The following is a 26,511-nucleotide window of genomic DNA, read 5'->3' as shown; positions in this document are numbered from 1 at the left end:
TAAAAAAAAAAAAAAAGTTCAGGAAAACGACATATTTATTTGGTTCTGATTGAGCTGTGACTCTGGATGGTACAATCTGACTGTAGTTAAGTCATAATAGCCTTCACCCCAGTTTGTATTGAGAGAGAGAGAGACTGATTACATTTTCAGTCCAGTTAAAATTTATTTTGTCTTGTGTTTGGTACAAACAAATTACCTCTGCTCCCCTCCCACTTTGCTGTGTTGGGTCCATGCCAACCCTCCCGGGCAGGCGAAAAGCCCAGCCTTGGGCACCGGCCTGCCCTCCCCGCCCCAGTCCCCGCGTCTCCTCCGGTCATGGGAAGGAAGTGGGAACGGCTGGCTGGAGAAATCCGGGGCCCTGACCATGCTTCGTGGGCCCGGCCTTAGCGAGTCGTCAGCACTGGAACCTTATTCATAAGCCCCGGAATGCTACACAAGCCCTCACACTGCCTGCGCGGGCTGGGTGGGATCAGGTCACTTCAGCGCCCTCACAGTGAGCTGGTGGCGGCAGGGCTTGGGAGAATGCAGGCTCCCCGGCATCCTCACCTGTGGCCTGAGATGATACACGCCATCCACCGGGCATAGCGCCAGCACTCAGCCATCACCGACCAGACCTGCGTGTGTCCCCATGAAGGGCCAGCGCCGAGTGCCGTCCCTGCCCTCACAGCCTGTGAAGTGGAGGCTCGACCGCGCCTGGACCGGCCCGAGCCAGCTCCGCAGAGCAGGAGGCTTGTCTGAGAGCTCGGAGCTACAGTGGACACGTCTGTCCACTTGGAGTCCCCAGGGAAACGAGGACAGAAAGGAGCGAGCCGGCCGCAGGAAAGCAAGCCCTCGTGTGCGTGGAAGGTGAGCACCCGGAGCCACACTCCCTCCCTGGCCTTGCGCACGTGCAAAGCCTGGGTCTCCACCGTGGGCACGTGCCTTGGTGACCCGGGTCTACCTATTAGCCCGCCACCCCCTGGAGCCCAGCCAGCTCTGCAGGCTTCTCCAGGGACAAGGCAAAAGGGGGCCAGCGTCACTCTGAGCTCCAGAAGGGGAAGCGGAGCTAGGGACCCAGGCCGCCCAGGAGGCGGCAGGGACGGCCTCCCTGGGGCCTTTCCTGCACCTGGTCCATCCATCTCTCCTCCCATCAGCCAAAGGCACAGCCAGCCTAGCACCGGTGGGCGAGCCCTGGGGGGAGTGGCAGGTTGGCACAAGTGCAGGTGGGCAAGCAAAGAGACAGAAGACCCCACAGGCTCCGGGCCTCCACGGCCTAGTGGAGTGCCGAGCCATCACGGCCGCAGGGACCCTGGAGTCCGCAGGCGCCACCTTCTGCTGCCCAGCTCCCCTGCCTGGTCAGCATCTGTCTGCCCGAGAAATCCCTCCCGCTCCACACTGCCCTGGCTCCCAAGCCAATGTTCACACAAAGCCCAAAGCCCGCGCCTCAAGGCTGCTCGCTGTAAGTGGCCTCCAGTGACCACGGGACATCCCCGCGCCGCCTTCCGTGTGAGACGGTCCTCGCCCGGCCTCTGCCTGCTGCTCGCTGGGGTCTTCGCATCCAGTCAAAGCTGTCCCCATAGCCCTGGGACAAAACCCAGTTCCTCCTCCCGCCCTCCATCCCACCCCAGAAGAAACAAGAGCCTGTTCATCAAAGGTTTTTAATCTCATCTCAGGGTGCGCCGAGGCTCGGGGCTGGGGTCTGCTCGCTCGCACAGTGTCTGCGACGCTCTCCAACTGAGTTCTGCCGCAGAAGCCTGTGGACCGGCCAGCGCCTCCCACGGTCCACTCACCAGACCGGTGCGGGGTTCTCGAGGGTTTGCATAAATTATAAACAAGAGCACGAAATCACACAACATAGACTACCGCCGGGGACGTGTCCCTCGAGCCTTGCAGAGTGCTGTGTCGAGGTTCCAGGAGGTTCCAGTGCGAGGCAGAGTCTGAGCCGCCCTCACAGGAGTCCAAGCCAGTCCTCCATTGTCCCCAGGGCACTCCGGTTTCCTGGCACAGAGTTCCCCTACCAGCACCATAGCTGGATAGATCCCTGGGTACTGCACCCCCGGGGCCTTCAGCGCTGGGCTTGTGAGAGGAGCCAGGCCTGCATCCACTGCCTCCTGAGCCCTGAAGGCTGTCTAGAAACAGACCCTCTAGAACAGGGGCCCTTGACGTGATTCCGTAAAGAGCCAGACGGCAGAGACAGCAGGTCGGTCAGGATTCCTGGGCCATACATCATCTGTCACATAATCTTTTTAAAAATGTTTTTCTAATGAACCTTTCAAAAATAAAAAGCAGACCCATGCTCACAGTCTGCCCAGCCCTGATCTAGAACACTCCAGGCACCCTCCAGGCCCTAGGCCCAGCCTCCACAGGGCCTCCTCTGCCACCCAGGCTGCGCAGAGCAAGGGCTCTGGGCCTTGCTGCTCCAGTGGCCCAGGTATCCTCCTGCACAAAGTGTGCGACCTGGCTGTATTTTAAACAGACATCAGCTCTTAGTCTCCACCCTGCTCGTGTGTCCTGGGGTGGAGCCCCAGCATCCCCCAGGAAGGTAGGTACATGCTGCCAGCCTCATCCCACGCTGGCCAGCGCGGAGGCCCCAGGGCAGAACTGACCTTGCTGCGGCCCAGCACCCCGCCACAGTCAGAACCTCAGAGAACACGGGGAGTCTAGGCTGAGTCGAAGAGCACAGCCAGAGAGTGCCCTCCCTCCCTCGCACATCTCTGATTCACCCCAAAGACAGCAAGGCCCAGCACAAGCGCGGCCGGCCCCGCTGAGCGGCTCTGGACGGACGGCAAGGATGCTCTGAAAACAGGTGGGCCCCAGCGAGCTCAGCCCCGCCTGCTGCCGGCCAGCACCTCTCCAAAGTAAAAATAAAGTTTATAAAAGTAAATCATCTCATCTCATAACTTAAGTGCGTCAAGCATTTCCTTAAATAGAGTTCACACTGAAAATAAAGTCACTTTTGCGGTGCAGTTGGTGTCTGTTGTCGTCGGGACAGACCTTGACGGTGTAGCATAAAGGTGGCGCGCTCAGGCGCACGGCGAGCTGTCTGTCCGTCTGCCTGTGGGTGCACCTCCAGCAAGAGCCTCCCCAGCTGGCGGCAAGTGTTTAGGAGTCCCTAGGTATCTAGTTTGCATGAGAACGTCTAGCTTTAAAAGTCCCTGTCCTTAATGATAAGCACATCTCCATAGCTAACGCTAAGACTCTTATTTAGAAACATTAAACTATGCAATCCATAATGTATTCAGTCTTTGGAGATGCCGAGCTACGCCAGACCCTTACACAACGGCATCCCCAACAAGCACCTCCCCGGCCCGCCTCTCCCCGGCCTCCCGCCCCCACGCCAGCGCCCCACGCAGCACAGCGGTTCCAGCGGGGAGCCACGCGGCGCGGGGGACTCAAGAAGTGAAGTAGGAATTCTGCATGGAGTACAGGTGGTCGATGGGGTTCCCCACCCTGGACTGCAGGGGCCCGGCTTCCGAGGTCGCTAGGAAACAGTCACCCAGGTTACTGAGGGAAGTGTCGTCGCTGTCCAGGTCATGGAAAAGAGTCTCCGCACCTGAAACAGACAAGACGACACTTGAGGGTCGGGGGGACCTCCGAGAGGAACCCCGTGAGCGAGACAGGACAGGACGCCAGGGTCCAGCGGGCGGCAGACGAGTGTGGCTCCTGCGGGAGGGACGGAAGGGCGCGCAGGCTCCCCGACCCGCGCTGGGCAGGAGGGTGGTCAGCACACCTCCACTGGCCCCTCGACAGGGAAGCTGGTAGGGCGCATTCGGGCCAGCCGAGGGGCCGCTGCTACCGGACCCCGGAGGCGGAGTGCGTCCAACCGCACTCGAGTGTACGAGGGACGGGACCACACCTTGAAGCTCCTGCCTCACTACGCCAGAGGGCTCATCACGGGCTGCCTGTGTCGCAAGACCCCAGACTCTGAGGATGGAGGAGTCCGCAAAGGCTCTAACGGGAACAGCAACTCATCCACCCCGTCTTCCCACGGCCATCGAGGGATGGCCCAGTGTGCCCAGTGTCCTCCAGAGCAGCCAACGGTGGGCGTCACTGGACTCACACCTGTCCACACACAGTGTCGGCGTGGCGAGGCCGCCACTGGAGGCCTGTGGACTCAGATCTCTGGGGGAGGTTGTTTTTTGATTGATTTTTATGGTTGTTTTGCTTTATTGAAACAGGATCTCCCTAAGTGGCCGAGGCTGGCCTCAAACATGCAATCCTCCAGTCTCAGCCTCCCAAGTACTGGGATTACAAGGGTTGCCACCATAGCTGGCAAGGAGGAGCAGGCTTTAAACACGTGTGCTGAACGTGTGACCTGCCAGGGGAGGGGGTTTTAACAAAAGAATTTTTTTTTTTTTTTTGGTGGCACTGGGGATTGAACCCAGAGGCATTCCTGATTTTATTATTTGTTAACAGGGTGTCACTAAGTTGCGGAGGGCTTTGCTAAGTTGCTGAGGCTGCTTCAAATCTGTGATCCTCCTGTCTCGGCCTCCTGAGTTTACAAGCCTGTGCCACTATGGCTCAGAATATTTTTTTAATTAAGAAAAAAAGAGACAAAACTTGCATGAGGCTCTGGTACTGTCTTGAAGGCTTGCTAAATGAACTTTCATTTTTAGTTATCTGAGTAAAATCCCACAGATTACACCGTTTATTGCATCAGTGCCTCAGAGCTCTGGCCCTGTCTGACCCTGAGGCCGCACATCCATCTTGCCGTCCCTCAGCACCCCCCGCCCCCGGCCAGGTCCCCGGGGACCTGGCTTAAGCAGGGTGCTGGGCAAGGCAGGGCGGGAGGGGGACTCCGCTCAGCTGCTTTGGAAATGGGCAAAGGTGAGCGCGGCTGAGGACGCAGTCCCTTGGCGGCCATGGAGAGGTAGTTCTGGAACGTCCTGGGGGACAAGCCGTGGGGCTTCGGGGAGCACCCGGGCCAGGCAGAGGCGTCGGGAGGGAGGGAGCCACGCGGGCCGGGCACGGGAGCTCTTACCGTAGGGGTGCATGTGGTCTCCCGGCATCTGCGGTGGGGTGAGGCCCTGTCGGAAGGGGTCCGAGCTGTAGACACCCTGCTCGATGGCCAGGAGCTGCTGTGGGGTGGGCAGAGCCGTGTAGGGGTTCATGATCCCCTCCATCCCAGAACTCCCGCCACCGTTGGTCTGCGCTGTGGGACGAGAAGGCGGCAGATCGTCCCCACTTTGCCCCCAGGGTCCGCCCCGGCCTCCTCATCCCCACCACGGGCGCCTGGGCGGCCCGCCCCACAGGCTGTTTAGGGTCCTCGTGGACGGTAGCCTGAACCCTCAGAGAAGCGATCCAGGAGGGCTCGGAGCAGAAACTATCTACGGAGCCTCAGAAGCCGCACCCCAGGCGGGCCCCGCTCGGTGCCCGGGTCCTGTGAGAGGTCATTTCACTTCCCCAAGGCTCGGCGCCTCATTACAAGGCTTCTGGAGGAGAGGCGGCTTTGGACATCAGTGGCTTCCCACTGAACGCCTCACAGGGGAACAGGGTGGGGACTGTTTGGCGAGCACAGGAAGGCTCCTTCCTGAACAACGCCTGCGTCCTGTGGGCTCCAGCCCCTGGAGCAGCTGGGCTCCGGGCGGACTCCGCAGGAGCACGTGTGCTTCGGCTTCCTGTGGCTGTACCCATGCAGAGTGTGTGCAGAGAGGCGGTGCGGCCTCGGTCTCCACAGCCTCACTCTGAACATGGCGCCATTAACTCCTAGGAGCTCTACTTCCCATCAGCCTCTTGGTTTTAAGGGGGATATAAGAGAAATTATCTAGGTGAGTGGGGTACGGTTTAAGAGACGGCCATGGTAAAGGGTTATGTTCCAGAGAAAGGCAGCCCAGGGCTGTCCTGCAAATTCTCTAGGCAGCCTCCGGCACTGTGAGTTTGGGTTCCCACAATGCCTTAGTGCTGCCTTCTCCTTTGAGCTGCCTGGCCTACACGGAGCCAACTTACACAGCTCTGAGACCCCCTCATATCTGTGACCCTCTGAAAATTCCAGGGCCCGTGAGGTAGAGCAGGAAGGAATTCCTACCCACCCTAGGGGTGCATAGCCAGAGATGGAGAAGTTTGTTGCAGATCAGATGGCCTGGGGATGGGCTGAGAGAAGAATTCAAGTCTCCTAACCAGCTTGCTGCCTGGATGCGGGGTCTCCGCACCGCGCCCTTCACTGCGTCCTTCCCTCCGCTAGCATCATCTTTCCGTGAAGCGCTCCTAAGCTTAGTGGCTATAGCTAAGGGTGCTGCGCTACGAGAGTCCAGTTCTGGATGGAGCCTGGCTAGGTGTCTAGCACCACTCGGGTCTATCCAGGGACCAGGGGCTCTGCGCAGGAGTCTGAAGACCAACGTCACTACCTTCAGGGTGTAGTCCGTGGATGGCAGCAAGTGTGTCCCCTGGGAGACTGTGGACAGGGTGGAATCGAGGCCACCCAGAGGCTCCTGTGCACCTGGGCTGCACGTCAAGGGTCAGCAGGGACTTTCTTGTCCGCTACAATGTGAGCAGCCCTGCACCAAGGCTCAGACCGCTCAAGGAGTTGTCCCGGGTGGCGGAGGAGGGGCACACCCCTTAAGAACCTAATACAGGGGTTCCTGATGGTTCTGAATTTCTTGAGTACTCCCTCTACCTGTCCTTCTTTGGCCCCCTCCTTAGTCCTCATACCACTCCAATTAAACAAAGGTACATCCAGGTAGGGGCGCTGACAGATCAGAGAGAGACAGGTTTCAATCCCAGCCTCATCCCTACTGGTGTCAGACCGCTTTCCCAACTGCCGCCTCTGTCTGCGCATCTGTGGGACGCGGCGTGCACCCTCCTGCTCACCCAGGGACGTGGCAACAAGATCAAGGCCATGTCCACGAGGCCAACAAGGTGCTGTTGAAAAACGTCCGACAGAAGAGGGTGACGAGTCACCATCGGTATCTTCATTATTTCACATTATTTTGCAAAGAGGCTCTATGGTTTGGATATTACGTGTCCCCCAAGGGAGGCTTGTTGTCTGGCCTGTGATGCTGCTGGGAGGAGGTGGAATCTTCTGGAGGCTGGGCCTAGTGGGGAGGCCTTGAAGGGACGCTGGCACCCGGCTCGTCACATACTTCCCATGATGAGTTCCCTCAATACAGGCCCCAAAGCAACAGGGCAAGAGGCCATGGCCGGGAGCCAGGTAAACCTGCTCCTCCTGAGTTGACCACCAGGTGGACAGTCACAGCACCGGGAGCTGCCAGGACTGAGGCATAAGCCACACAGCCGCCATCGATGGATCATCTGGAGGGCTGGGGAGGGGACAGCAGACCCATCGCACTACAATGGGCCCCAGGTCCCGATCCACACACGGGTAGCAAGGCCAGTGCTGCTGTGGCCTCTGTGTGCCTCGAGCGTGGCCCGGGCGCCCCAGAGGACAGGCCTGTGGCTCCAGAGCAGACGGGGGCCGGACCCCAGCAGGGCGGCAGGGAGGGGCTGCTGCTTACCAGAGCTCAGCCTCTGCGTGCTCTGCTGGTCTTGCTGCTGCTGCTGCTGCCGCCTGGCCAGCTTCTTCATCTGGGGAGAGAACAAGCGCCAGAGGTCAGGGCCACGGGGAGAGGCCGGGCCAAGGGGAGAGTCAGGGTCACAGCGAGAGGTCAGAGCCACAGTGAGAGGTCAGGGCCACAGCGAGAGGTCAGGGCCATGGGGGAAGTCAGGCCGGCAGCAGGGCTGTGGAAGGGCACCTCCACCTGTGTCTGTTGTGAAGGGGGGAGCACTCCTGGCCCCTCCAGGTGGCACAGTGCTAGAGGGGCTTCTACTCTGCAGCAGAAGAGGCTGCCCAGGACAATAGCCCAGGGACTTCCTCTCACAAGCCCAACCTGCTGTCCACGCTGTGCCGCTGCACGAGGTCGGAGCATGTGGACCTGGGCTTCGCAGGCACGCACGCAGCACGCATGCACACACGGCTGCCAAGCTGTAACTTGGGATGAGTCCCAAGGCCACCCTGCCCCACCCAGCCCAGCAAGCTGGCCGGAGTTAAGACGCCCGCCAGGACATTCCTGTCTCTGGGTGAGAAGCTTGTGTCCTGAAGCCACATCTTAACCCACTGTTTCTCAGACTGTTCTGTGTAACGGGAGGGTTCCGTGAGATGCTAATGTATACTCTGAGTACATTTAGGGGGGAGGAGGAAAACACTCGATTTTAAACACATTTCTTTACTGGGAGATACTCAGCCCTTCAGCTGTGGGCCCTGCCTGCTCGATGACTCCGTAAGCTGCTGGGTTTCTTAAACTTACTGCACCAGAGTCTCCTATGATGAGATAACACACCACCGTCCTGGGAACTTGGAAACAGTGATGCTACCTTCACCAGCGGCGAGAGAGCAATCTATCATCTCCACAGGCCACGATCCTGGGGAATCTGGCCAGATACGTGTGTTTTAGAGGCAGGAAAATGAAAGTTGTACCCAGGGGCCCCGGCAGGCAGAGCCCTGCTGAGCCTGGAGGACAGAGCTGGCGTGGGCCAGGCAGAGGGGGCCACCAGAGTCCTGCTGCCTCAAACCAGGCCTAGCTGCATTTTGGTGTGTGTTTTGTCTCTGTCTCCCTCTCTCTGTGTGTCTGTCTGTCTCTCTCTCTCTCTCACTGGGAACTGAACCACCCAGAGGCATTCTACCTCTGAGCTACACACCCAGCCCTATCTTATTTTGAAACAGGGTCTCCCTAAGTTGCAGAGGGCCCCACAAGTTTGCTGAGACAGGCATCGGCCTCTCTAGTCCTGGATTACAGGCGTGCACCACCACGCCCAGCTTTGGGTTTCTCTTTGAAATTTTAAAAGAAATCTGGAGTGGATAAAAATACAAATTAAAGAATACATGTAAATGAAGGAATATAGTTTTAACCAAAAGACACGGAAAGACACTCATGTGTCCAGACGGCTGGCCAGACTCACACCATGGCAACTAGAAACACAAGGCTTTGCACACCAAGGCAAGGCAACGCCTCTCCTGCCCTTCTGCAGGGCTGCCATGGCCGAAGCCACTGCTGATCAGAGGGGTTTTTAATGGAGAGAGCCACTCTGTCCGTGAGTCCAGCTAGAAAACCTGGCAGCCAGGACGAGGCGCCACTACTGTTGCTTCCTGGAACCATAGACAAACGGAGGGAGGGAGCGGGTCACCTTAGCTCTCTGGTTCTGGAACCACACCTGGACGACGCGGACGCTCAGCCCCGTCTCTGCGGCCAGAGTCTCTCTCACCTGGAACAGATTGAAAAGCGTCAGGGCCACTCCGGTGCCTGGGGAGGGAGGCAGAACACGCCTTCTATGGAGGCGAGCCAGTGTTAAGAACAGAACATCATGGCTGGATGCGGACATCCTCCCAAGGCCTGGTCCCCGTGCAGCGGGGACTTCAGGAAGTGACTACGTCATCCACATTCTTTCCTTCTGGTCGTGGGTGGTGTCCACCCAAGAACACACCCAGCCACCTCAGCCCTAACCCCAGGATACTACCTGGCCATACTGCAACCGCAACACGGCCCCACACGCCAGACACGACACATGGTGGACACCACCCAGCAACAAACAAGAAGGAGCGGGCTAAGGAAAGAATGTGGACGACGCCGAGCCCACCCGGAGGGAGCACACGGGCCGCCCTCCATCTTACATCCCGTCATAGCATCTCGGCCCGTACCAGAACCGATACCGACCATTCCCGCTGCTGTCCAGGGAGTGGAAGGTGAGCCGGGGCCCTTTGAAGATGGTGTGCCCGGAGGCTTGGGGAGCCCTGCTGCCTCCCTGGCCACACCAGCACCCGCGTCTCCTGCACAGGCTCTGCGGTCCTTTCCCACCTCTTGTGTGCCCACATGCCTGCTCCTGCCCCTGCCCGGCCTCCTCACCTTCCTGCAGGGCTTGGAGGACACTTCGAAGGAGGCCTTGAAGGCTCTCCTCTGCTGGGTGGTCAGGATGGTCCTGGGGCGCTTGGGACGCTTGTGGTCTTTGCCGTCCTCAGTGGCCCCTTTCCCCACCCCGTGGCTTGACTTGCAAAGACTTTCTTCATCATCGCTTTTGCCTGAAAGAAGCAGAAAGCCCCGTGGTGAGTCCTGAGAGGCGGTCCCTGGAGCGGCGCGACTCCATCCCGGGGAACACATCCACATGGTGCTGACTCGACGCCTCCCAGGAAGAGGCTGGGTGCGCTTCTGAAGCCCGGGGCAGGAACCGCAGCCCGCCAGGACTCCCGGGCTGCGGGCAAGTTAGTCGGCTCTCTGCGCTGCGGTCTCTTCATCTGCAAAAGAGAACAGGGCGCGCCCCCATGGCTAAGAGGATGAAGTGAGGTGCCGGGCACACGCTGCGCTCGGCTCGACAGAGGCTCAGCCTGCCCTGGCTGTCCTTGACGATGCCAGGCGTCATCTTCCAAGACCTGGAGGAGCTACCTAATTGCAGACACCAAACCAAACATTCCAGCCACTGCCCAGCAGTGCAAAGTGCTAGGTCTGGAAGGCCACCAAGGACCAGCACTGGGTCACCTACAGGCACAGGTGACTAGGAGCCAGAAGGCAGCACCAGTGTGAAGGCTGCAGCCTCACAGACCAGGCCACTCTGGACGGCCTGCTGCCCAGTGCGGGTGTACTGAGACCCCTGACCCTCCCTGCGGGGTGCCCGGCCTCTGAGCCTCAGGCACGTTCCAAGGAGGAGATGACACTCGCCCAGGGTCACCGCCCTCCTGCACTCAGAGGTCAGGTCACTCAGAGCAACGCTGCAGGCGGGCCTGCCAGAGATCCTCTGCGCTGGACACTCTAAAATGAAATCGTAGCTGGGTGTGGTGGCGCACGCTAGTAATCCTAGCATTTGGGAGGCTGAGACCAGAGGATCGCGGTTCGCGGACAGCCTCAGCTACTTAGGCCTTCCGCAACTTAGTGAGACCCTATTTCAAAATAAAGAATAAGATGAAATTGCACCGTCCTCAGAAACCTCGGGTCCTGGCCTCAGACACAAACTGTCAGTTTGTAACGGGCTCACAGCGATGGGGGTCAAAGTTGAAGTTTTACACTACATGGCCCATTTCTCTCTCCGCAGGCCTGACACTCCTGTCAGCGAGAGCGGGATCTACAGAGTGGGTGTTTGTGAGTGCCTGAGGCAGGGACGGGGGAGGGCTGGGCTGCCTGCAGAAGGATGGTGACCTCCCAGGCTCCTTCAGAGGCTGGACGCTGAGGTCCGGGGCCCTCTTACTGCACTCACTGTGTGCAGCCTGGCCGGCACAGGCTCGGTGCCCTTCAGAGGAGGGGCAAGGCAGCTGGCTCCTGGGGGCCCTGGGTGCCAAGTCGTGGAGCACCTGGACCAGCCTGCAAGGCGGCTCCTTCCTTCTCCCCACACCCTGTGAGGAGACTGGACGGTGTCTTTGTGTTCAGGAGGAAGAAAAGGAGGAAGGAGAGAGGGAGGAGGGAGAGGAGGAAAGAGGAGAAGGAAGAGGAGGAGGGGTGGAGGGAGAGGAGGAGGGGAGGAGGGAGAGGAGGAGGGGAGGAGGGGAGCAGAGAAGAGGAGGAAGGGAGGGGAAGCAGCAGCAGCTTTTGTCTCTGGAGTGGCCATGGCACCCGTGGTGTGTTTCTCTCCCTCTAATCCCTCCTCGCCCGTCCATTTTCTCCCTCCCTCTGTTCTCTCTTCAGTTCTTCATTTTGCCTTCCAAGAATTGCTCTGGGCTCTAGAACAGAGTCCCTCCATTATCTCTGTGCATTTCTGGATGGTAAATCTCGCCGCCTGTGCAGGCCCACGGCCGCCGTTACCCACTCAGCTCTGCCACCGTTTCCAGAGCGGCCCTAGCCCAGAGGTGGCCTGTGTGGCGGGAGTGCTGAGCACAGCCCTACTGCTGCCCAACCTCCTGCTGAGGAGCCACATGCCCCCGTGCCTTTGTGTGGGCTCTGACTCTGCGGGCAGGAGGCCCTGCGCATCTGATAGTCTGCAGAGTTGGTCCTCGGCGTGGTTAGACGTGGTCTCACTTAACCGCCACCGGCACGGATGTCCAGGCCTCTGAGGAGTCTGGTGAGAGAGATTCTGAAGAGGAGAGACACGGGCCATTTGGGCGCCTCCCCAATTCAAAGGCCACCATTGAGATTCGCCAGCTCCAGCGCCTGGGTGGGAAGAGTAGGGAATAATCGTCCTCTCTCCCTGTGGGATTTCCAGTCCTTGGCTGGGATGGTCACCGAAGCACCTGCCTTCTCTCTCAGCCAGGAAGACCAGTGGACCTGGGGCGCCCCTTCTCCACGGAGACAGGCGGCACCTGACCTACGTGCGTATCAATTTGTCCAAGAGAAAGGGAGGTTCTGAGAGAGACAGGAGATGAGCTGAAGACGAAGAGGCACCTTCAAACGGCGGGGAGGGGAGCTGCCACGGCTTCCCCGCCTGATGCGGCTACAGCAATCCCTCATCATTTAAACTGACCCCCGGGGGGAGATGAAAGCAACCTCACTCGGGGCTCTTGACAGCAAATGTCAGCATCCCTGGAGGCCATTTAGACACCAGCACAGCATAAATCTGATCTGAGCGAGTGGGGAAGCCCAGGGACCGGGTCTCCATGCAGCCTTCCAGAGGGAAATGAATTGGCTTGGCACGGAGTTCGAATATGCTTCTCAGGGCCTCTCTTTCCCCTGGCTTGTAAAAAAAAAAAAAGTCTGGAAGGGCTCAGGCCTGCGGCTCCTGACTCGGTTCCTCCCACTCGTTTATGGGGTACGTGCGGCAGATGAAGCCCGGCCTGGTGCTTTATGGCCGGGAGGCCGACGGGAGACGGGCTGTACTACCTGTGGGGCCCCGAACATTGATCTCAGGTGGTTGGAAGAGTCCCAGCGCCCCATAAACAGGGCACCGATATCCGAGCTTGGCCCAGGAGGCAGGGAGAGGGAAGGGCCAGGACCCTCCTGCGAGGGAAGGGAGAGGCGGGCGGGCGGCCTCAGAAGCTTCCTGGTGGTTTGCCTCATAAATGTCTCTCAGGCAGAGGGAGGAGAGGAAGGGGCTGGGGTTTGTTGTGCGTGGACAGAAAGAAAGGAGGGAGGAATTTGAGAATACAGGATACACAGGAAGCTGTTTCGGTCACTGTCCCGCAATACGAGATTGGAATTCCATTCTTCCTAAAAACCACGGAGGTCACCTGTGGATGGGAGGAACTTGGAACAGCTTTTAGAATCCAGGAGGCCAGCCGGGCGTTGGGGGCGCACCCTTGTCATCCCAGCATTCGGGAGGCTGAGACAGGAGGATCACGGTTCCTGGCCAGCCTCAGCTACTTGGGAAGGCCCTTTGCAACTCAGTGAGACCCTGTTTCAAAATAAAGAACAAAACATAGGGCTGGGGGTGTAGCTCGGAGATAGACTGCCTCTGGGTTCTGGGTTCCATCTCCAGTACTGCTAAATAAATAAATAAATAAATAAATAAATAAATAAATAAATAAAACAAAAACAAAAATCCAGGAGGGCATAGTGCAGTTTTTCAGAAAAGCAAAACCAGGCAGCTGCCATTCTGAAGCTGCCTCACATGGAGCTTTCCAGGGAGGCCGTGGCCGGGCCAGAGGCAGCTTGCCCTTCATCTCAGCTCGGGCTCCGCAGGATGGCAGCGCGGACACAGTGGAGGCCAAGGAGCAGGACCCAGCACGGAGGACTGAGAGCTGCTGGAGCGTGCAGGAGGGGCTGAGAAGCCGCACGGGCGGGGCCCCCTGTGTGCAGGTGAGCCGTAGGGTAGCGTTCTCAGGCATGGGAAGGAAGGAACATGAATGTCTGAACATTTAGAGACGGGCCCTGTGGATCACCCAGAGGAGAGAGCGAAGGAAGGAAGCTTCCAGAAAGGAAGGTGGCTGAGCAGGCCGGGGATGGGGCAGTGTGCTGGAGGCAGCTGGCCTGCCCGGGGCGGGAGGAAGGGGGCAGGGCAGGGGTGTCAGGCGGTGGAGGCCACCCAGGGCTTGTGGAGGCCCGGTCCCCGGGCATCATCACCAGCCGTGAGGGGCATGGGAGGTGGAGAGGCCCCGGTTGGAGCTGCGTGGGGACAGCATGAGCACAGCAGGCGGCCCCTGCAGGGCCTGCCCACACCTGCGGCACTGTGCAACGGGGGCTGAGGGATTAGGAAAACCTTAGCCAACGCCCATGTCCCAAGCACCGGTGCTGGGCTAGGCCACGTCCACAGAACACGTTCTGCCATCTCCACAGCAACAGCAGGGAAGGCCTCATGGCCACTCTCCTTCTAGCTAGGGAACAAGCGCAGCCTCAAGGCCCCAGGAGCCGGCCTGGCACACCAGCACCGCACACCAGCTTGGCAGAGGCCACACACACAGCTGGCCTGGCACACCAGCACCGCACACTGGCTTGGCAGAGGCAGCTTCTGGCCCGCGTGTCCAGCCACCTGTGAGTGTCCTGGCCCAAGCGTGGGCCCCTGGACACTCCGCCCGCAGACACCGAATGCTCAGTGTTCTACATCGGTGAGGAGAGTAACGGGCCACAAAATCAGGACCAGGCTCTGCTCCAGCCTCGCTACCAAGCCACGAAGCCTTGTGTAAAACGCCTCATGGCCTAGACTCAGCTTCCCCATGTCCGAGGGGATGTTAGGATTCCTCTGCTTGGCTAACGGCTGAGATGTGCCATCTTAAGACTGTGTGCCTCTCCCTCTCTCTACAACTCAGCGAGGCAGGAAACACTGGAACCCTTACTTTCCAGATGAGTAAACTTTGCCCCGGAGGAGGGAGGTGAGCTCCCGCCCACAGCAGACAGCGGGAAGCAATCCCTCCTGCCCGCTGCTCTCGGCCCGCCCAACCTCGCCCGGTGACCGCGCAGCCCAAGGAGACCGAGGCCCGCGGAACTCGGTGCCGGGACCTGCACCACCCCCATATTAAAGAGTGAGAGAAGACAGGCGGCGAGGGCTCCCTGGCGGGGCGTCCTCCTGCTGCAAGCGTCCTCAGTCCTACAGGGACAGGTCTTACTGAAATCCCGCCACTGCCCGGCTTGCCCGTCTCTCCACACTCTGCAGGGCCGTCCCCAGAGGAGGCCAGGGCGCACCGTGCACTTCAAGAGCAGAGCACACCAAGGCCACAGGCGGGCATCTGAGAAAGACGCCTTTGTTCAGGGCGTGCGCTGCGGACAAGGTTGCCGTGCCAGGCAGGGCGGGGGCCGGCAGGTCAGAGCCGGGACGTTCCCCCTGGGCGGCCAGGCCGGCCCCAAGGGGAGCCTGCCTCCACTCCTGAGTGCTGGCAGCCCGCCCAGCTGCAGGCCTCTCCTCCCCTGGGGGTGGTGCTCATGAAGGGAGACCTTGTGCAGGGGATGGATGGACAGGGACGGAGGTCCTGGACACGTGCATCTGCTGAGACCTTCCTACACGGATCAGGGCTCCTGCTAACACCCACCAGATGGCCCTGCTCTTCCCTACACACACGCACACACACACACACACACACACGCACACACACGCACACACACACACACGCACACACACACCACTGTACCTTCTCCCTGAACTCGGCCTTCTTTCTCCTGCCCATCTGATAAGAACACGGCCCATGTAATCCTGACTGCTAAGCATAGGTCGAAAAGCTGAGTACTTATGCATGGTGTCGCACACCAGAAACGCTGACCGTCCAGAGTGCAGCAGAACCCCCATCCCCACATCACTGTGTGGAAGCCATCACTGTCCCGTGTGGCTGGGCCCCTCTGAGACACCTGCAGCCCGGGACAAGCTGATTCGGACGGCGCGGCACTCAGCCTGGACCAAAGCTCCCAAGTCCAGCGGCGGGCGGCTCCAGGGACCAGGGCTGTGCAGGACACTGCACCAGGTGACCCAAGGCTGCCATGAACAGTCCACCCTCGGGGCCCGCTGTGCCATGCCAAGCCGAAGCCGGGAGCCTGCAGAGAAGTAACGCGACGCTGTGGGCACAGCCGAGCTTTAGGGAGACGAGGGGGCTGACGGGCTCCGACGGCAGCTGGGCCCGCCCGCCATCAGTGTCTAGGTGAACGTGACTTCTCTCCACCATCTGCCCCGCTCTGCACAGTGGGTGGGTGCCCGAGAAGATGCCGACCCAGCTCGGCCCAGCTCAAATTCGTTTGCCACGGAAGGAGTGCTTCTTTGAGGACAACGCTTATCTTCAGGAATGAGTATTTTTCAGTACACAGAGGGTCCCTCTTATTTCCATCATTCATGTATTTGTCTGAAAACATTTGCTTTGCAAAGTGCTTAGTATATATCCATGAACAAGAGAGTCAGTCCCTGCCGCAGAGAACGCCCAGTGAAGGTGCAGACGACTGGTTAGGGGCCTTTGCAGGACAGAATGAGTGGTGTTTGGGCAAAGTACGAGATTCTGGGGATACCAAGGTGAAGCATCACACAGGGACCAGGGTAGGCTCCCGCAGGAAGGCACAGCGCAGCCAGGAAAGAGAGTCCAGAGCATCGGGGAGGAGCGAGAATATTCTAGCAGAGCACAGGGGCGGGGACCGCAAGCACGGGTGGTGAGCAGAGCCGACCCAGAAGGCTGCCGCCAGCAGAGCGGGCACAGGTGCCTCCTCCCTCCTGATCCCAGTCTCCTGGACTGGGCACCCTGCGGGCCTCCGAGAGTCAAGCCATCAGTATTCTTGGTCGCAAGTGTGGAATCACAGGCGATTTCATATCTACCATCAGGAGGGTCTTCCTCATATTCATCCTATCTATAGCACACACATATACACACATGTACACCATCCAAGAGGGTCTTATAAGAAATAAGTGCGAGGTTTTTATTATAAAAATAATAAAAGAAAATAAAGGAAGGAAGGGCGGCAAAGCTTTAGTGCTGCGAGCAGCGTCACGGGCAGACAATTGCCGTGACCTTTCAGGGACTCAGGATCTGGCCTCGCATGTGGTCAGTGACCACACAGTCCTGAAGCTGCCGCGGTGGGTGCTGGAAACACAGTTCCGTAGTGAGGAGAAGCGACGAGACCGTGGATTCGTGTGGACTGACCTTTCTTTCGGGAAGACATTTCTAATAAATAAAGAATGCACCAAACCCTCTTACAGTCTACGTCAAATTCAAATATTGACAAGCAGGGGTTGGAATCAGAGAGACTGAGGCGGGGGCAGAAGCAGCGGGTGCTGCTGGAGACAGTGCCGGCACCCCCAGGGTCGAGAGCCCGCTGAGAGCCACGGAAGGTGCCCAGAGCTCAGGTTCAATGTCCCAAGCCATCAGGGCCAGGCCACAGACCACAGGAGGAGAGAAGAGGCAGGGCCAGGTGCCAATCCTGGCCGGGCACGCAGGCTGGCGCAGGGAGTCTGGAGAAGCCACCGTGGCCACCGTGCCCACTCCTTACCACCCGAGGCTCCGCTCTTCTCTGGTCTACGCTGGGAAGCCCAGACGCCTGCTCTCTACTCAGAGCAAAGGAAGGCCCGGCCGTGCTGAACAGAGGCTGACTTGGCCTTGTCTTCCCATCGCCTTAGACGCCTCTGGCTTTCTTCTGTGTCTGCTCTGGGTTCCCAAAGCCAAGGGCCCCTCTCTGGTCCTCAGACCTACCCCTTGCCTTCCCTTCCTCTACTCGGCACCAGCACCAACTGTGACCTGCAGGGGCTGCCACATCTGTCTGCAGCCCACGGGGAGTCCACAGGGAGCCAGGGGCGGGCGGTCTCCTTGACCTCCCTTTGCCTTGCGTCGCACACAGCGGGCAGCTGCGGCATCCTCCTCCAGGTGCGAGCTCTCACCTGTCAAGCCGCAGCCCCTCCCTTCCCCCTGCACCAGATGTTCTCAGCAGTGACATCACCCTCACGCTGTCCCTCAGCCGAGGGGTGGCGGCAGCTTCCCTCCGATGCTAATTTGTAGGTTGTCTCGCCATCTCGATCCTCTGGCATCTCAATAATCTCGCCGGCTGGTCACTGGCTCCGGCTCTGGATGCTGACAGGTGCTTCTCCTCTCCAGGCTGACTCTTCACGGTGGCAAGGGACTTCACGGGCATGGCGACTGTCCCTTCCCTGGCTAAGTGGCTATCTCCGGACCCTCCATTTCACTAGCCTGGCCAAAAGCTAAGTTAGCTCAGAGTCACCTGCTCCTGGGAGCAAGTTTGGTCAGGCAGACACAGAGATGCGATTAGACCATGGACATGACAGGCGTCTGCCCAGGACTCCGGCTTTAGGGCCAAAGTTCTTGGGAGTTAGAACCACAGTCCTATGAGAGTCAGCACTGGTGTTGGACCCAAGAGGCCACAGACAACTGGAGAATCGGAGGAGCTTGGCAGGAAGCGCACCCAGAAACCCCGGCGCTGCCCCGCTGGCTTGCAATCTCTCTTCAGTGTCTCCATATCTGTGTGTGCACGTCAACTGCAGACCAAAGGGCTTAAGAGGCACACCCTCCATCTCCTCTCTCACAATTGGAGAGGTCTCTTCCCCCTGACCTGGAAAGGAGTCTAGTTCATTAAAGAGGAGCTGCCTTTAATTTTAAAATATGTCATTCTTTTATGGATGCCCAAGAAAGAAAAAATGTGGCCAATTAAACTTTAACACAATGTATTATCATCACACCGACTATGTATGCAACCTCCCAAAAGTGTCAGAATAGTTTCTCAGGGCTTTCTAGAACCTTAATGATCACAAATCTGTTATCCCCGGCAGTCCACCTACGCATAGGGCAGCAAGGCGGCCAAATCAATGCATTTTAAATATCTAACTAGCATCCTCACAGCCTCTCTACAGCCTGCCCCTCCTCTCTCTCTCTCTCTCTCTCTCTCTCTCTCTCTCTCTCTCTCTCTCTCTCTCTCACACACACACACACACACACACACACACACACACACACACAAAAGCCCTCCTGCTGCCCCAGCATCCTTGGGTACATCAACCAGCAACAAAACGAGCTGGGGTCTGGAGAGTGGGTTCTACGAGACCGGCCTCCAAGGTTTAAGCACCACCCCTGAGCTGAGAATCAGAGGGCTCCAGGGGAGCCTTTCCACCTGGGGGAGATAGGCAGCCCCCCTGGGGAATCCCTGCGACCTCAACACAGGGGACCTGGGGTTCACCCAACAGATGGGGCATTTCCCATTCTATTCTTCAACCCCCTAGAAAAGCATCAGAAATGGCCGGCGCATGGCCATTCCAGGCTCTCCGAGGGTGCCAGGTCTCAGTGGCCTTCGCTCCAGGTGACTGGCAGTGGACACACAGCCTTCTGGAGAGCCACAGACATGCAGAGCTCACGCTGCCACCCTGTCCCAGAGGCACAGGCCCGGGCTCCCTGTCTGCTTTGGTTTCACAAAGGCGCACACTCCTGCAAAGATGGGCGCTCCCAAGCTGTGGTCCATCGTTTAACAAGAAAATAAAGCACACTGGCTGTGGCAGCGCACACCTGTAATCCCACTTGGGAGGGGGAGACAGGAGGATCACAGGTTCAAAAGGAGCCTCAACAACTTTAGTGAGACTCTCAGCAGCATAATGAGATCCTGTTTCAATAACAAACTAAATAAATAAAAAAGGCCTGGGAGTGTAGCTCAGAGGTGGAACGCCCCTGGATTCAATCCCCAGTACTGATTAAAAAAAAAAAGAAAGAAAATACAATTCAAAATAAGCCAATGCCTCATATACCCAGATCCAAACGGGTCCTGGGGACACAGTGGACCCACTGGCGTGTCCCCTTCACGCTCTCAACGGCAGTGTGCTGCACGGCATCCTGTCACTCCGTCACACCGAGCCATGGGCCAGTAATTCCAGATGCAGATCTTCCCTCACTGTCCAGCACCCTACCACACAGCTTCCCGGGCATCCGCGAAGGGCACTCGGTGTCTGGACGACGTCCTGGGGGACTGCCGCTGCTTGGCCCCTCTCCTTTGCCACCATGTGAGCAGGATGTTGAAGGGGCCGAAAGAGTCCCCAGTACAGACGCCTGACACCTATGGTCTTTTACTGGGCACCTGCCAGGGCCAGGCACCGCAATAAACACCTCGTATGCCTTATCTTGTGGACGCCTCACAGCAGACGGCCACCGTACGTGAGAGGCGAGGGGAGCCCAGTGCCGCCAAGGTCACCGGCCGTCAGGTGTAGGATGCGCAAAAGGACCAGGCGGCCACAGCCCCAGAGCCTCTGCCCCAGGGGGCGTGCAAACTGAGCTGCTGTCCGCTCCCGCCCTCACCCACTCCTCTCTCCTCTACATCACCAAAACACTGACACGTCAAATCCATCACATCACTGCCGGTTTACGCACAGACATTAAGTTCCTGCTCACCAGTGGGTCCGAGTGCGTGGAAGTCCGTCGGGACTACAGAGGAAGGATGTATTCCGTGCCTCACCTTCCCTGGGCAGCCAGCGAGCTGCTCACAGAGAGGGACTCGTGTCGCCTGAATGACCCTGAAGGCAAGCATATGGGGGACTTGAGGAGCAGGTGTGTGTGCGTGTGTATGTGTGCATGTGTGTTGCATGCATGTGCATGTGTTGTGTGTGTGTGTGGTATGTGTGTGCGTATGTGCATATGTGTGTGCTATGCGTGCACGTGTGTGGTATGTGTGCGTGTGTGCGTGTGCATGTGCATATGCTCACCACTTATACCACAGACCCAGAGCTAAGGGATTTCTTTGCTTGTGACATCACTATTCTTATAACTCAGAAACCTCAGCGTCATCCTCGACTTCCACCTGTCTCCCCACATGGAATGGTCATTTCATTTCAACACCCCGGGTGGCAGGGCCCGCTTTGGTCACCACTGCCCTAGAACTTAGGCAATGCTTGGCTTGTCGCACGGATTCATAAACTGCACCGTGCAGACCTTATTCAATGCCCAAGTTCTCTAACACCATCCACTTACCGCATGGTTAGAAGAAAAAACTGGACCAACAGAAGCCTAATTAGATTCTGAGGCATGTGGAGGAATTAGATTCTGAGGACAGGGGGAAGGATTATATCATGGGACTATCATAGAACAAGAAAAAGAGTGGGAACCACTGTCCTAGCACCTTAGGGTTTAAGTAATGTTTGGCCGCACATGTCCCCTGGTGGAATCGGAGCCACCCACAGCTGCCCAGGGATGGGACCTAGACAGGCAGGTCTCTGTAGACAGTGGCCCTTACCCTGCAGGTGACCACTGCTCACACGTGGGCTACGGTTTGCATGACTGGTATCTAACAGGTGTATGCGCCAGTCCAGTTCAGTACTTCACAAACTGTGTAAGGCCACAGGGTCACAGCTTTCTGGCCTGAGAGTATCTAACACACAATAGGTCTACCATGAGACATAGGATATGATCCCTAACAGGCAGGAGATGCTGACCTTTAGTCCCAGGACATGCCATGCTCTGAGAGCCATGCTCTATTGATGTTTGTGATGGTTTTGCTACTGCGTGTGCGTGTGTGTGTGTGTGTGTGTATGCGTGTGTGTGTTTCTCTCAGAGCCACCTAGCTCAGACAATAACATCAATGGAGATGCTGGTGGAAAAGTTCCTGGTTTTAAACCCTCAGCTTTCCTGTGATTCGCACATCCTGTCTGACCGCCCCCTTGAGCCCGAGATCCCTGTGCTTGACGGCCCTCAGATGCCCACGTCCACCCAGGCCGCGGAAACCTTAGACCGCAGCTGCCCCACCTGGATTCGCCCCCAGACCCCTCCTCTTTTTCTGAGTTTCCTTTTTCTTCTTGTGACATGGCTATTCATATGACCCAGAAAGCTCTCTTCCTGCATGGAATGGTCATTGCAATTCGACGCTCCTGGATTCACTACGCGCCGATGCACACATGAGCAAACGCTCCCCAGCCTCTAGCCCTGCCTGGGCTCAGACCTTCACCTCTCCTGGAGCGCCCCACAGCCTCCGTCCGGGCCCCGCCTGTGATGGTGCCGGAGCCCACCCCGTGCCAGTTCTTTGAAGAACACATTTCTCACCTCCGTCAGACTATTAAAACCCTTCACCCTTTACCATTTGTCTTCCCCCAAAGGAATCCTACAACCCAGACCTCCCTGGCTTGCATGTTCTCAACGCCACTTCTGCAACGGGAGAGGTAAGCAGCACACCACGGTGTCTACAGCAAGCCACGCACGCGGCCAAGCCCTCGCCGCCACCACACGCCCTTTGTGCAACATTTTCCAAACGTGGCCCCTTCGATCTTCTGCTCCCATCACACACACACACACACACACACACACACACACACACACACACACACCAGAAGAATGATTTTTCCATCAGGTGGCTCCACGATGTGTCTCTAGCGCGACACCGGGGTAGATCTTACTGTAATTACTCTGCTGTGGGTGTTTTCTTGTTCACTGAGACGCGAGCGCGGGGAGGGGGCTCAGAGGTGTTTCCCTTCCTCTGTGATCGCAGGCCTCGTACCCAGTGTCTGACAGGCTCTCAAAATGTTTGCTGAACTGGCCTCAATTTAATTTAGCGAGCATCAATCACAGCGAGGAAAAAACAAACAGTGCTGGACTCAGAGGGATTCTCTCCAGTCCTCACCGCCAAGGCCAAAGTAAAAACTGAAGTAATTGCCTGGGTGGACGGTTCATGAAAGGAGTCGCGTCATTTGCATTTGAATAATCTGGGGAGGATTTTCTGCTTATTGATGTTTCTGGAATCTTTCAGATAATGGCTTCCATTCTTTGATTCTTTCAGGGTATGGAGAGTTAGGCCAGAAAGTTAATCTACCAACCACTCTCCCATCTGAAGCCAGGCAACTCTCCGCGGGCTCTGCCGAGGGCAATGGTCCCCAGAAGCGGGGGTTGGAGGGCCTTGGAGAGACGCGGACGGTCTCTGAATAGCTCCTCGAGGGGCTGGAGGGGCTGCTTTGCTTCCCAGATGTTTCAATAACCCCGCATCTGGCCTCACTTAGGCACGCCCTTAGAATCCACCAGGTTGGGGCACAAAGGGGTGGGGGGCACATCTCAGAAACTGACATCCCTGGCCCAGTGTGCAGGAGCCCCTGGAGCCAGGCAGGACTTAAGGCCCCGAGCAGCCAGGAGCTCTCAGCTCCTGCTGGAGCCTGAGGGGCTGACCATCAACTCCAAGGAGAGACAACCAACTCAGCTCTCTCTCCTAGTGTACGTGCATGAGCAAACGCCCACACACTGGGGCGCACACACCCAAGTGCATGCACACGCTACGCAGGGCACACGCGTGTGCACAGAGCACGGAGCCTGCTGGCTGAGGAAGCCCCTCTCCTCTCCCGGGCCAGGGATTTGAGGTTTAATTAACTGAGCAGCGCGGGCAGCCGCCTAATCCTGCGCCCAGGTCCCCTGGGAACGGCGGCCCTGAGGACCGCGGGCACCGCGACGACCCCGCCACGACCTGGCCTCTGCCCGCGGCTGCTCGGCGGGAATTAGGGGACGTGAAGTGTTAGGACACTTTTAATTGGAAACCGAGCTCCTCTTTCAGGGCGGTTGTTTACTCAGGCGCGGGCTGCGGAGCTGGGGGAGGCTCTAATTGAAGGGACGGCTTTGGAGATTACGGGAACATATGGCCCCACCGCCGGGCTCTTTATCTGCATTTTCTCATAAAACTGCCTTCCGTGTGTTCCTGCGCCGGCCGCCCGCACTTCTAGGCCTGGCAGAGCAGGACATGTGCGCGGGCTGCGCTGGCCCCGCCCAGAGGGCTGAGAGCAAGAGAGAGGGAAAGCAGGCAGCAGAGAGGCAGGGTGGGCTGCAAGATCCACTGCAGGAGGCAGGTGGGGAGGGGTTGCCAGGCAACGAGGGCCTCCCACCTGCCTCCAGGTGCGGGAGCCTGGTGCGGGTGTGCCCCACGGGACGGGCTGTGGATGCCACACTCCCGTGCTGGTCAGAGCTACGTTTACTTCTCCATCCATCCATCCATCAGCCAGCCAGTCAATCATCTGCCCGTTTACCTCTAGGCTTCAGCTTAAGTCTCCACCCACTCCCTCCAGATTCTCAATGCCAGATAAAATACTGGACACGGTTCAATTCAAATTTCTTATAAACAGTCATTTTTTAAAAAAATTATTGCATTGAACATACTTATTCAAAAATATTATTCACTGTTCATCCAAAATTCAGTTGTAACCATATACTTTTCTGTTTGCTACCTCTTGTAACTCCAAGGATACCCGCTCACTCTAAGGAAAGTATCACCTTCTGCCCAGCACCAAACCTGGGCAACCGGGGAGAAGGGCAGATGGAGACACCTGCTCTGCAGCCCCCGGAGCCCGCCACCCTCGGGGGCTCCCAGCCCTGTCTGCACGCTAGCCTCATCTAGGGCCTTCACAAAACCCCAAACGCCAGGCTACAGCCCAGACTCGTGAAATTCCTAAAGCCCATTCCATGGAAACCCAATGCTATAAAATACATAAGGGAAGACTTTCAGAGTGACTCCTTTGGAGGGTAACTCATAGTATTGTTTATCTATTTACTTGGTTATTAATGGCCTCCCTCTGCTAGAATATAAGCTTTTGGAGAACATAGCTATACAATGCCAACACCCACAGAATCTACATTCAAAAATATTTGCTCACTAGCCAAACTGTGTCCGCAAGTATTCAGCGAGGTCCAGAGAGAATGAACGCCGAGCTGACGTGGCCTTGTTTTTAACGCTGTCGGTTCCTAAGGAGGAGTACCGCACACTTGGCCTTCAGCGCCATCCAGGTCCACGGACCACGCACAGCATGCACATGTAGAGTACTAAAACCCAGTCAAAATTCCTGGATCGGGGCCACCAAGGATACAAACCATTCTTAAATTAGCCCATTTTCCATATGCTCTTACGGCACCAAATAACAAAGATCTCCGAGGGAATCATAACCCGGCTTGCCACCAACCCCTCGCAAACTGGACTGTGGAGGGTTTTCTTGGTCGTGGGCTCAGACACAGGGAGAGGGGACTGACCCTTTCATTTTTGCAGCGAGCAGCCTAAAGCATCTTCAGACCCATCCCGAGGTCTCTCGGTGGGAAATCCACATGTTGGCGGGCTTGGCTAGATGTCAGGGCAGGAAGGTCAGAAGGTCCATCTTCCCTGGATGAACCTCCTCCCTGACCTTTACTCCACAGAGAGAGAGGGAGGGAGCCCCCGGTCACTGGGCCCAGCAGTGAGAGGAAAGTCACGCGCAGACTCTGCCCATCCAGAGACCACGATGCTAATGTTCACCAGGCTCGCTCAAAGTCCTGCCAGCTCACCGCAGGGGCCCAGCGCCACGGCCAGGAGACAGAGGCACAGTGTCGTCAGTGCCTGTGGAAAAAAAGAATCTGTGTTCCTTGCTCCTGAGCACAGGCTACCACAGATGACAGGATGCCACGGGTCAGCTCGCTGGAGAAACCCAGCAGGAGTCTCAACGCACCCCACTTCCTCCACTGTTGGGCTTTTAGGCCTCTACTTAAGGAGGGCTGCGGTTTGCACAGCTGATACCCCTCATTAGGAACAAAGATGACAACAAAAAGACTCGGTGCATTTTTTTCCTCCTACAATCAAATAAGCCATGGGGGCAGAACCAGAGGTTTGTACCTAGAAAAACAGAAGGAGCGATACTCTTCCCTTGCACGCACTCTGAGAGTGCTTCCCATGGTTTGCTGACCCTGCCAAGCCTCCTCCTGCCCTGTGGGAGGCACCCTTGAGCAGCACGGTGGCAGTGACTGGCTGCGGGAGGGACGGAGGGACGGAGCTTAGAGTAGAAGGGGCACTTGGGACCCGTGGGGAAAGGAGTGGACACTCAGCTCAAGCTGCCCACCGCTCCCTGCTGTGATCCTACGTGAGAGGCTCTCGGGTTGGGGTCCCTCAGGAGCCATCCTGAGCAGCCGGAGCGTGACCTTGGCCAGCCAGGAGAGCTGGCTGAACATTTCCACTGCCCAGGTGACTCGGCCAGCCTAGCAGTGCGGCTCTGGGGCCAGACGCCTCCCCAAGGCCTCGCCGCACGCTGGGCTTTCCACGCGGTGCCCTCCAGGTCTGAGACCAATCACAGAGCTGATTCCTTCCTCCTCAGCTGGGGATGAAGACTGACTGTAGCTGATCCTTGTCAAGTGCGTTAAGCACGGCTCTGTGCAGAGCAGGGGCCCCATCACCGTCAACATAGATCACCACTGTTATGCAAAATCAGAATGACTAATTGCTCCTTGGGTCAACGAAGAAACAAAGGTGCAAAGACAGCACACCATGACAGACAGAACACGCCGTGGAGCGAGCTGGGCGCCGTGGAGCGCCGTCATCCCAGCACTTGGAAGGCTAAGATGGGACAATCGCAGGTTCACAGCAACATAGCAACACCCACTGTTTCAAAATAAAATATAAACTAGGGCTGGGGGTGTGGCTCAGGGGTAGAACATCCCAGGTTCAATGCCCAGTACCAAATAAGTAAATAAATATGCTTTGAAGCAACTGTTAAACTATGCTTTTTATTTTTCATTTTGAACCAAAAATAATTGTGTGAATATATTTCCAAAATTAAATGATAGCCAGTGGAAAAAAGTCACATATTGTCTAAATCTGTAGACTGCCTGTAACTTTTTTAAGCAGCAAAGATAAACTTTCCAACTGGCAATTACAGCAAGGGTTGAATCCCTGGGTCTCAGTATCATGTGTCTGAGTCAGTAATTGGTAGAATTAAGTTCTTATTCTGCCTTATCCCTCACTCGCGTATCCTGTGTCTTTATTTTTCCATCTATATTATGAGGACAAAACAAATACACTCGAAGACAAAGGTTCAGTAAAGAAGTGC

At 57.4% G+C, this 26,511-nt stretch overlaps 1 protein-coding gene across 1 annotated transcript in view; it reads right to left on the bottom strand.

Annotated features, from left to right (window-relative positions):
- Nucleotides 1–3,371: 3,371 nt before the first annotated feature.
- The window catches only part of LMX1A (LIM homeobox transcription factor 1 alpha), a gene marked incomplete at both ends in the record, with an annotated part of 131,186 nt that continues 108,046 nt past the window's right edge, over nt 3,372–26,511 (bottom strand). Inside the window, 5 exons of the mRNA XM_080698466.1 lie at nt 3,372–3,532; nt 4,961–5,131; nt 7,431–7,500; nt 9,097–9,174; nt 9,813–9,985. Of these exons, the coding sequence (XP_080554592.1) occupies nt 3,372–3,532; nt 4,961–5,131; nt 7,431–7,500; nt 9,097–9,174; nt 9,813–9,985 (653 nt within the window). The remainder of the gene's footprint in view (nt 3,533–4,960; nt 5,132–7,430; nt 7,501–9,096; nt 9,175–9,812; nt 9,986–26,511) is intronic.

This window comes from Muscardinus avellanarius (genome assembly GCF_963383645.1).
Source record: "Muscardinus avellanarius genome assembly, chromosome: 7".
Taxonomy (NCBI): Eukaryota; Metazoa; Chordata; class Mammalia; order Rodentia; family Gliridae; genus Muscardinus; species Muscardinus avellanarius.
The sequence above is the reverse complement of the archived record's forward strand: the minus strand, read 5'-3'. Positions and strand labels throughout refer to the sequence as shown.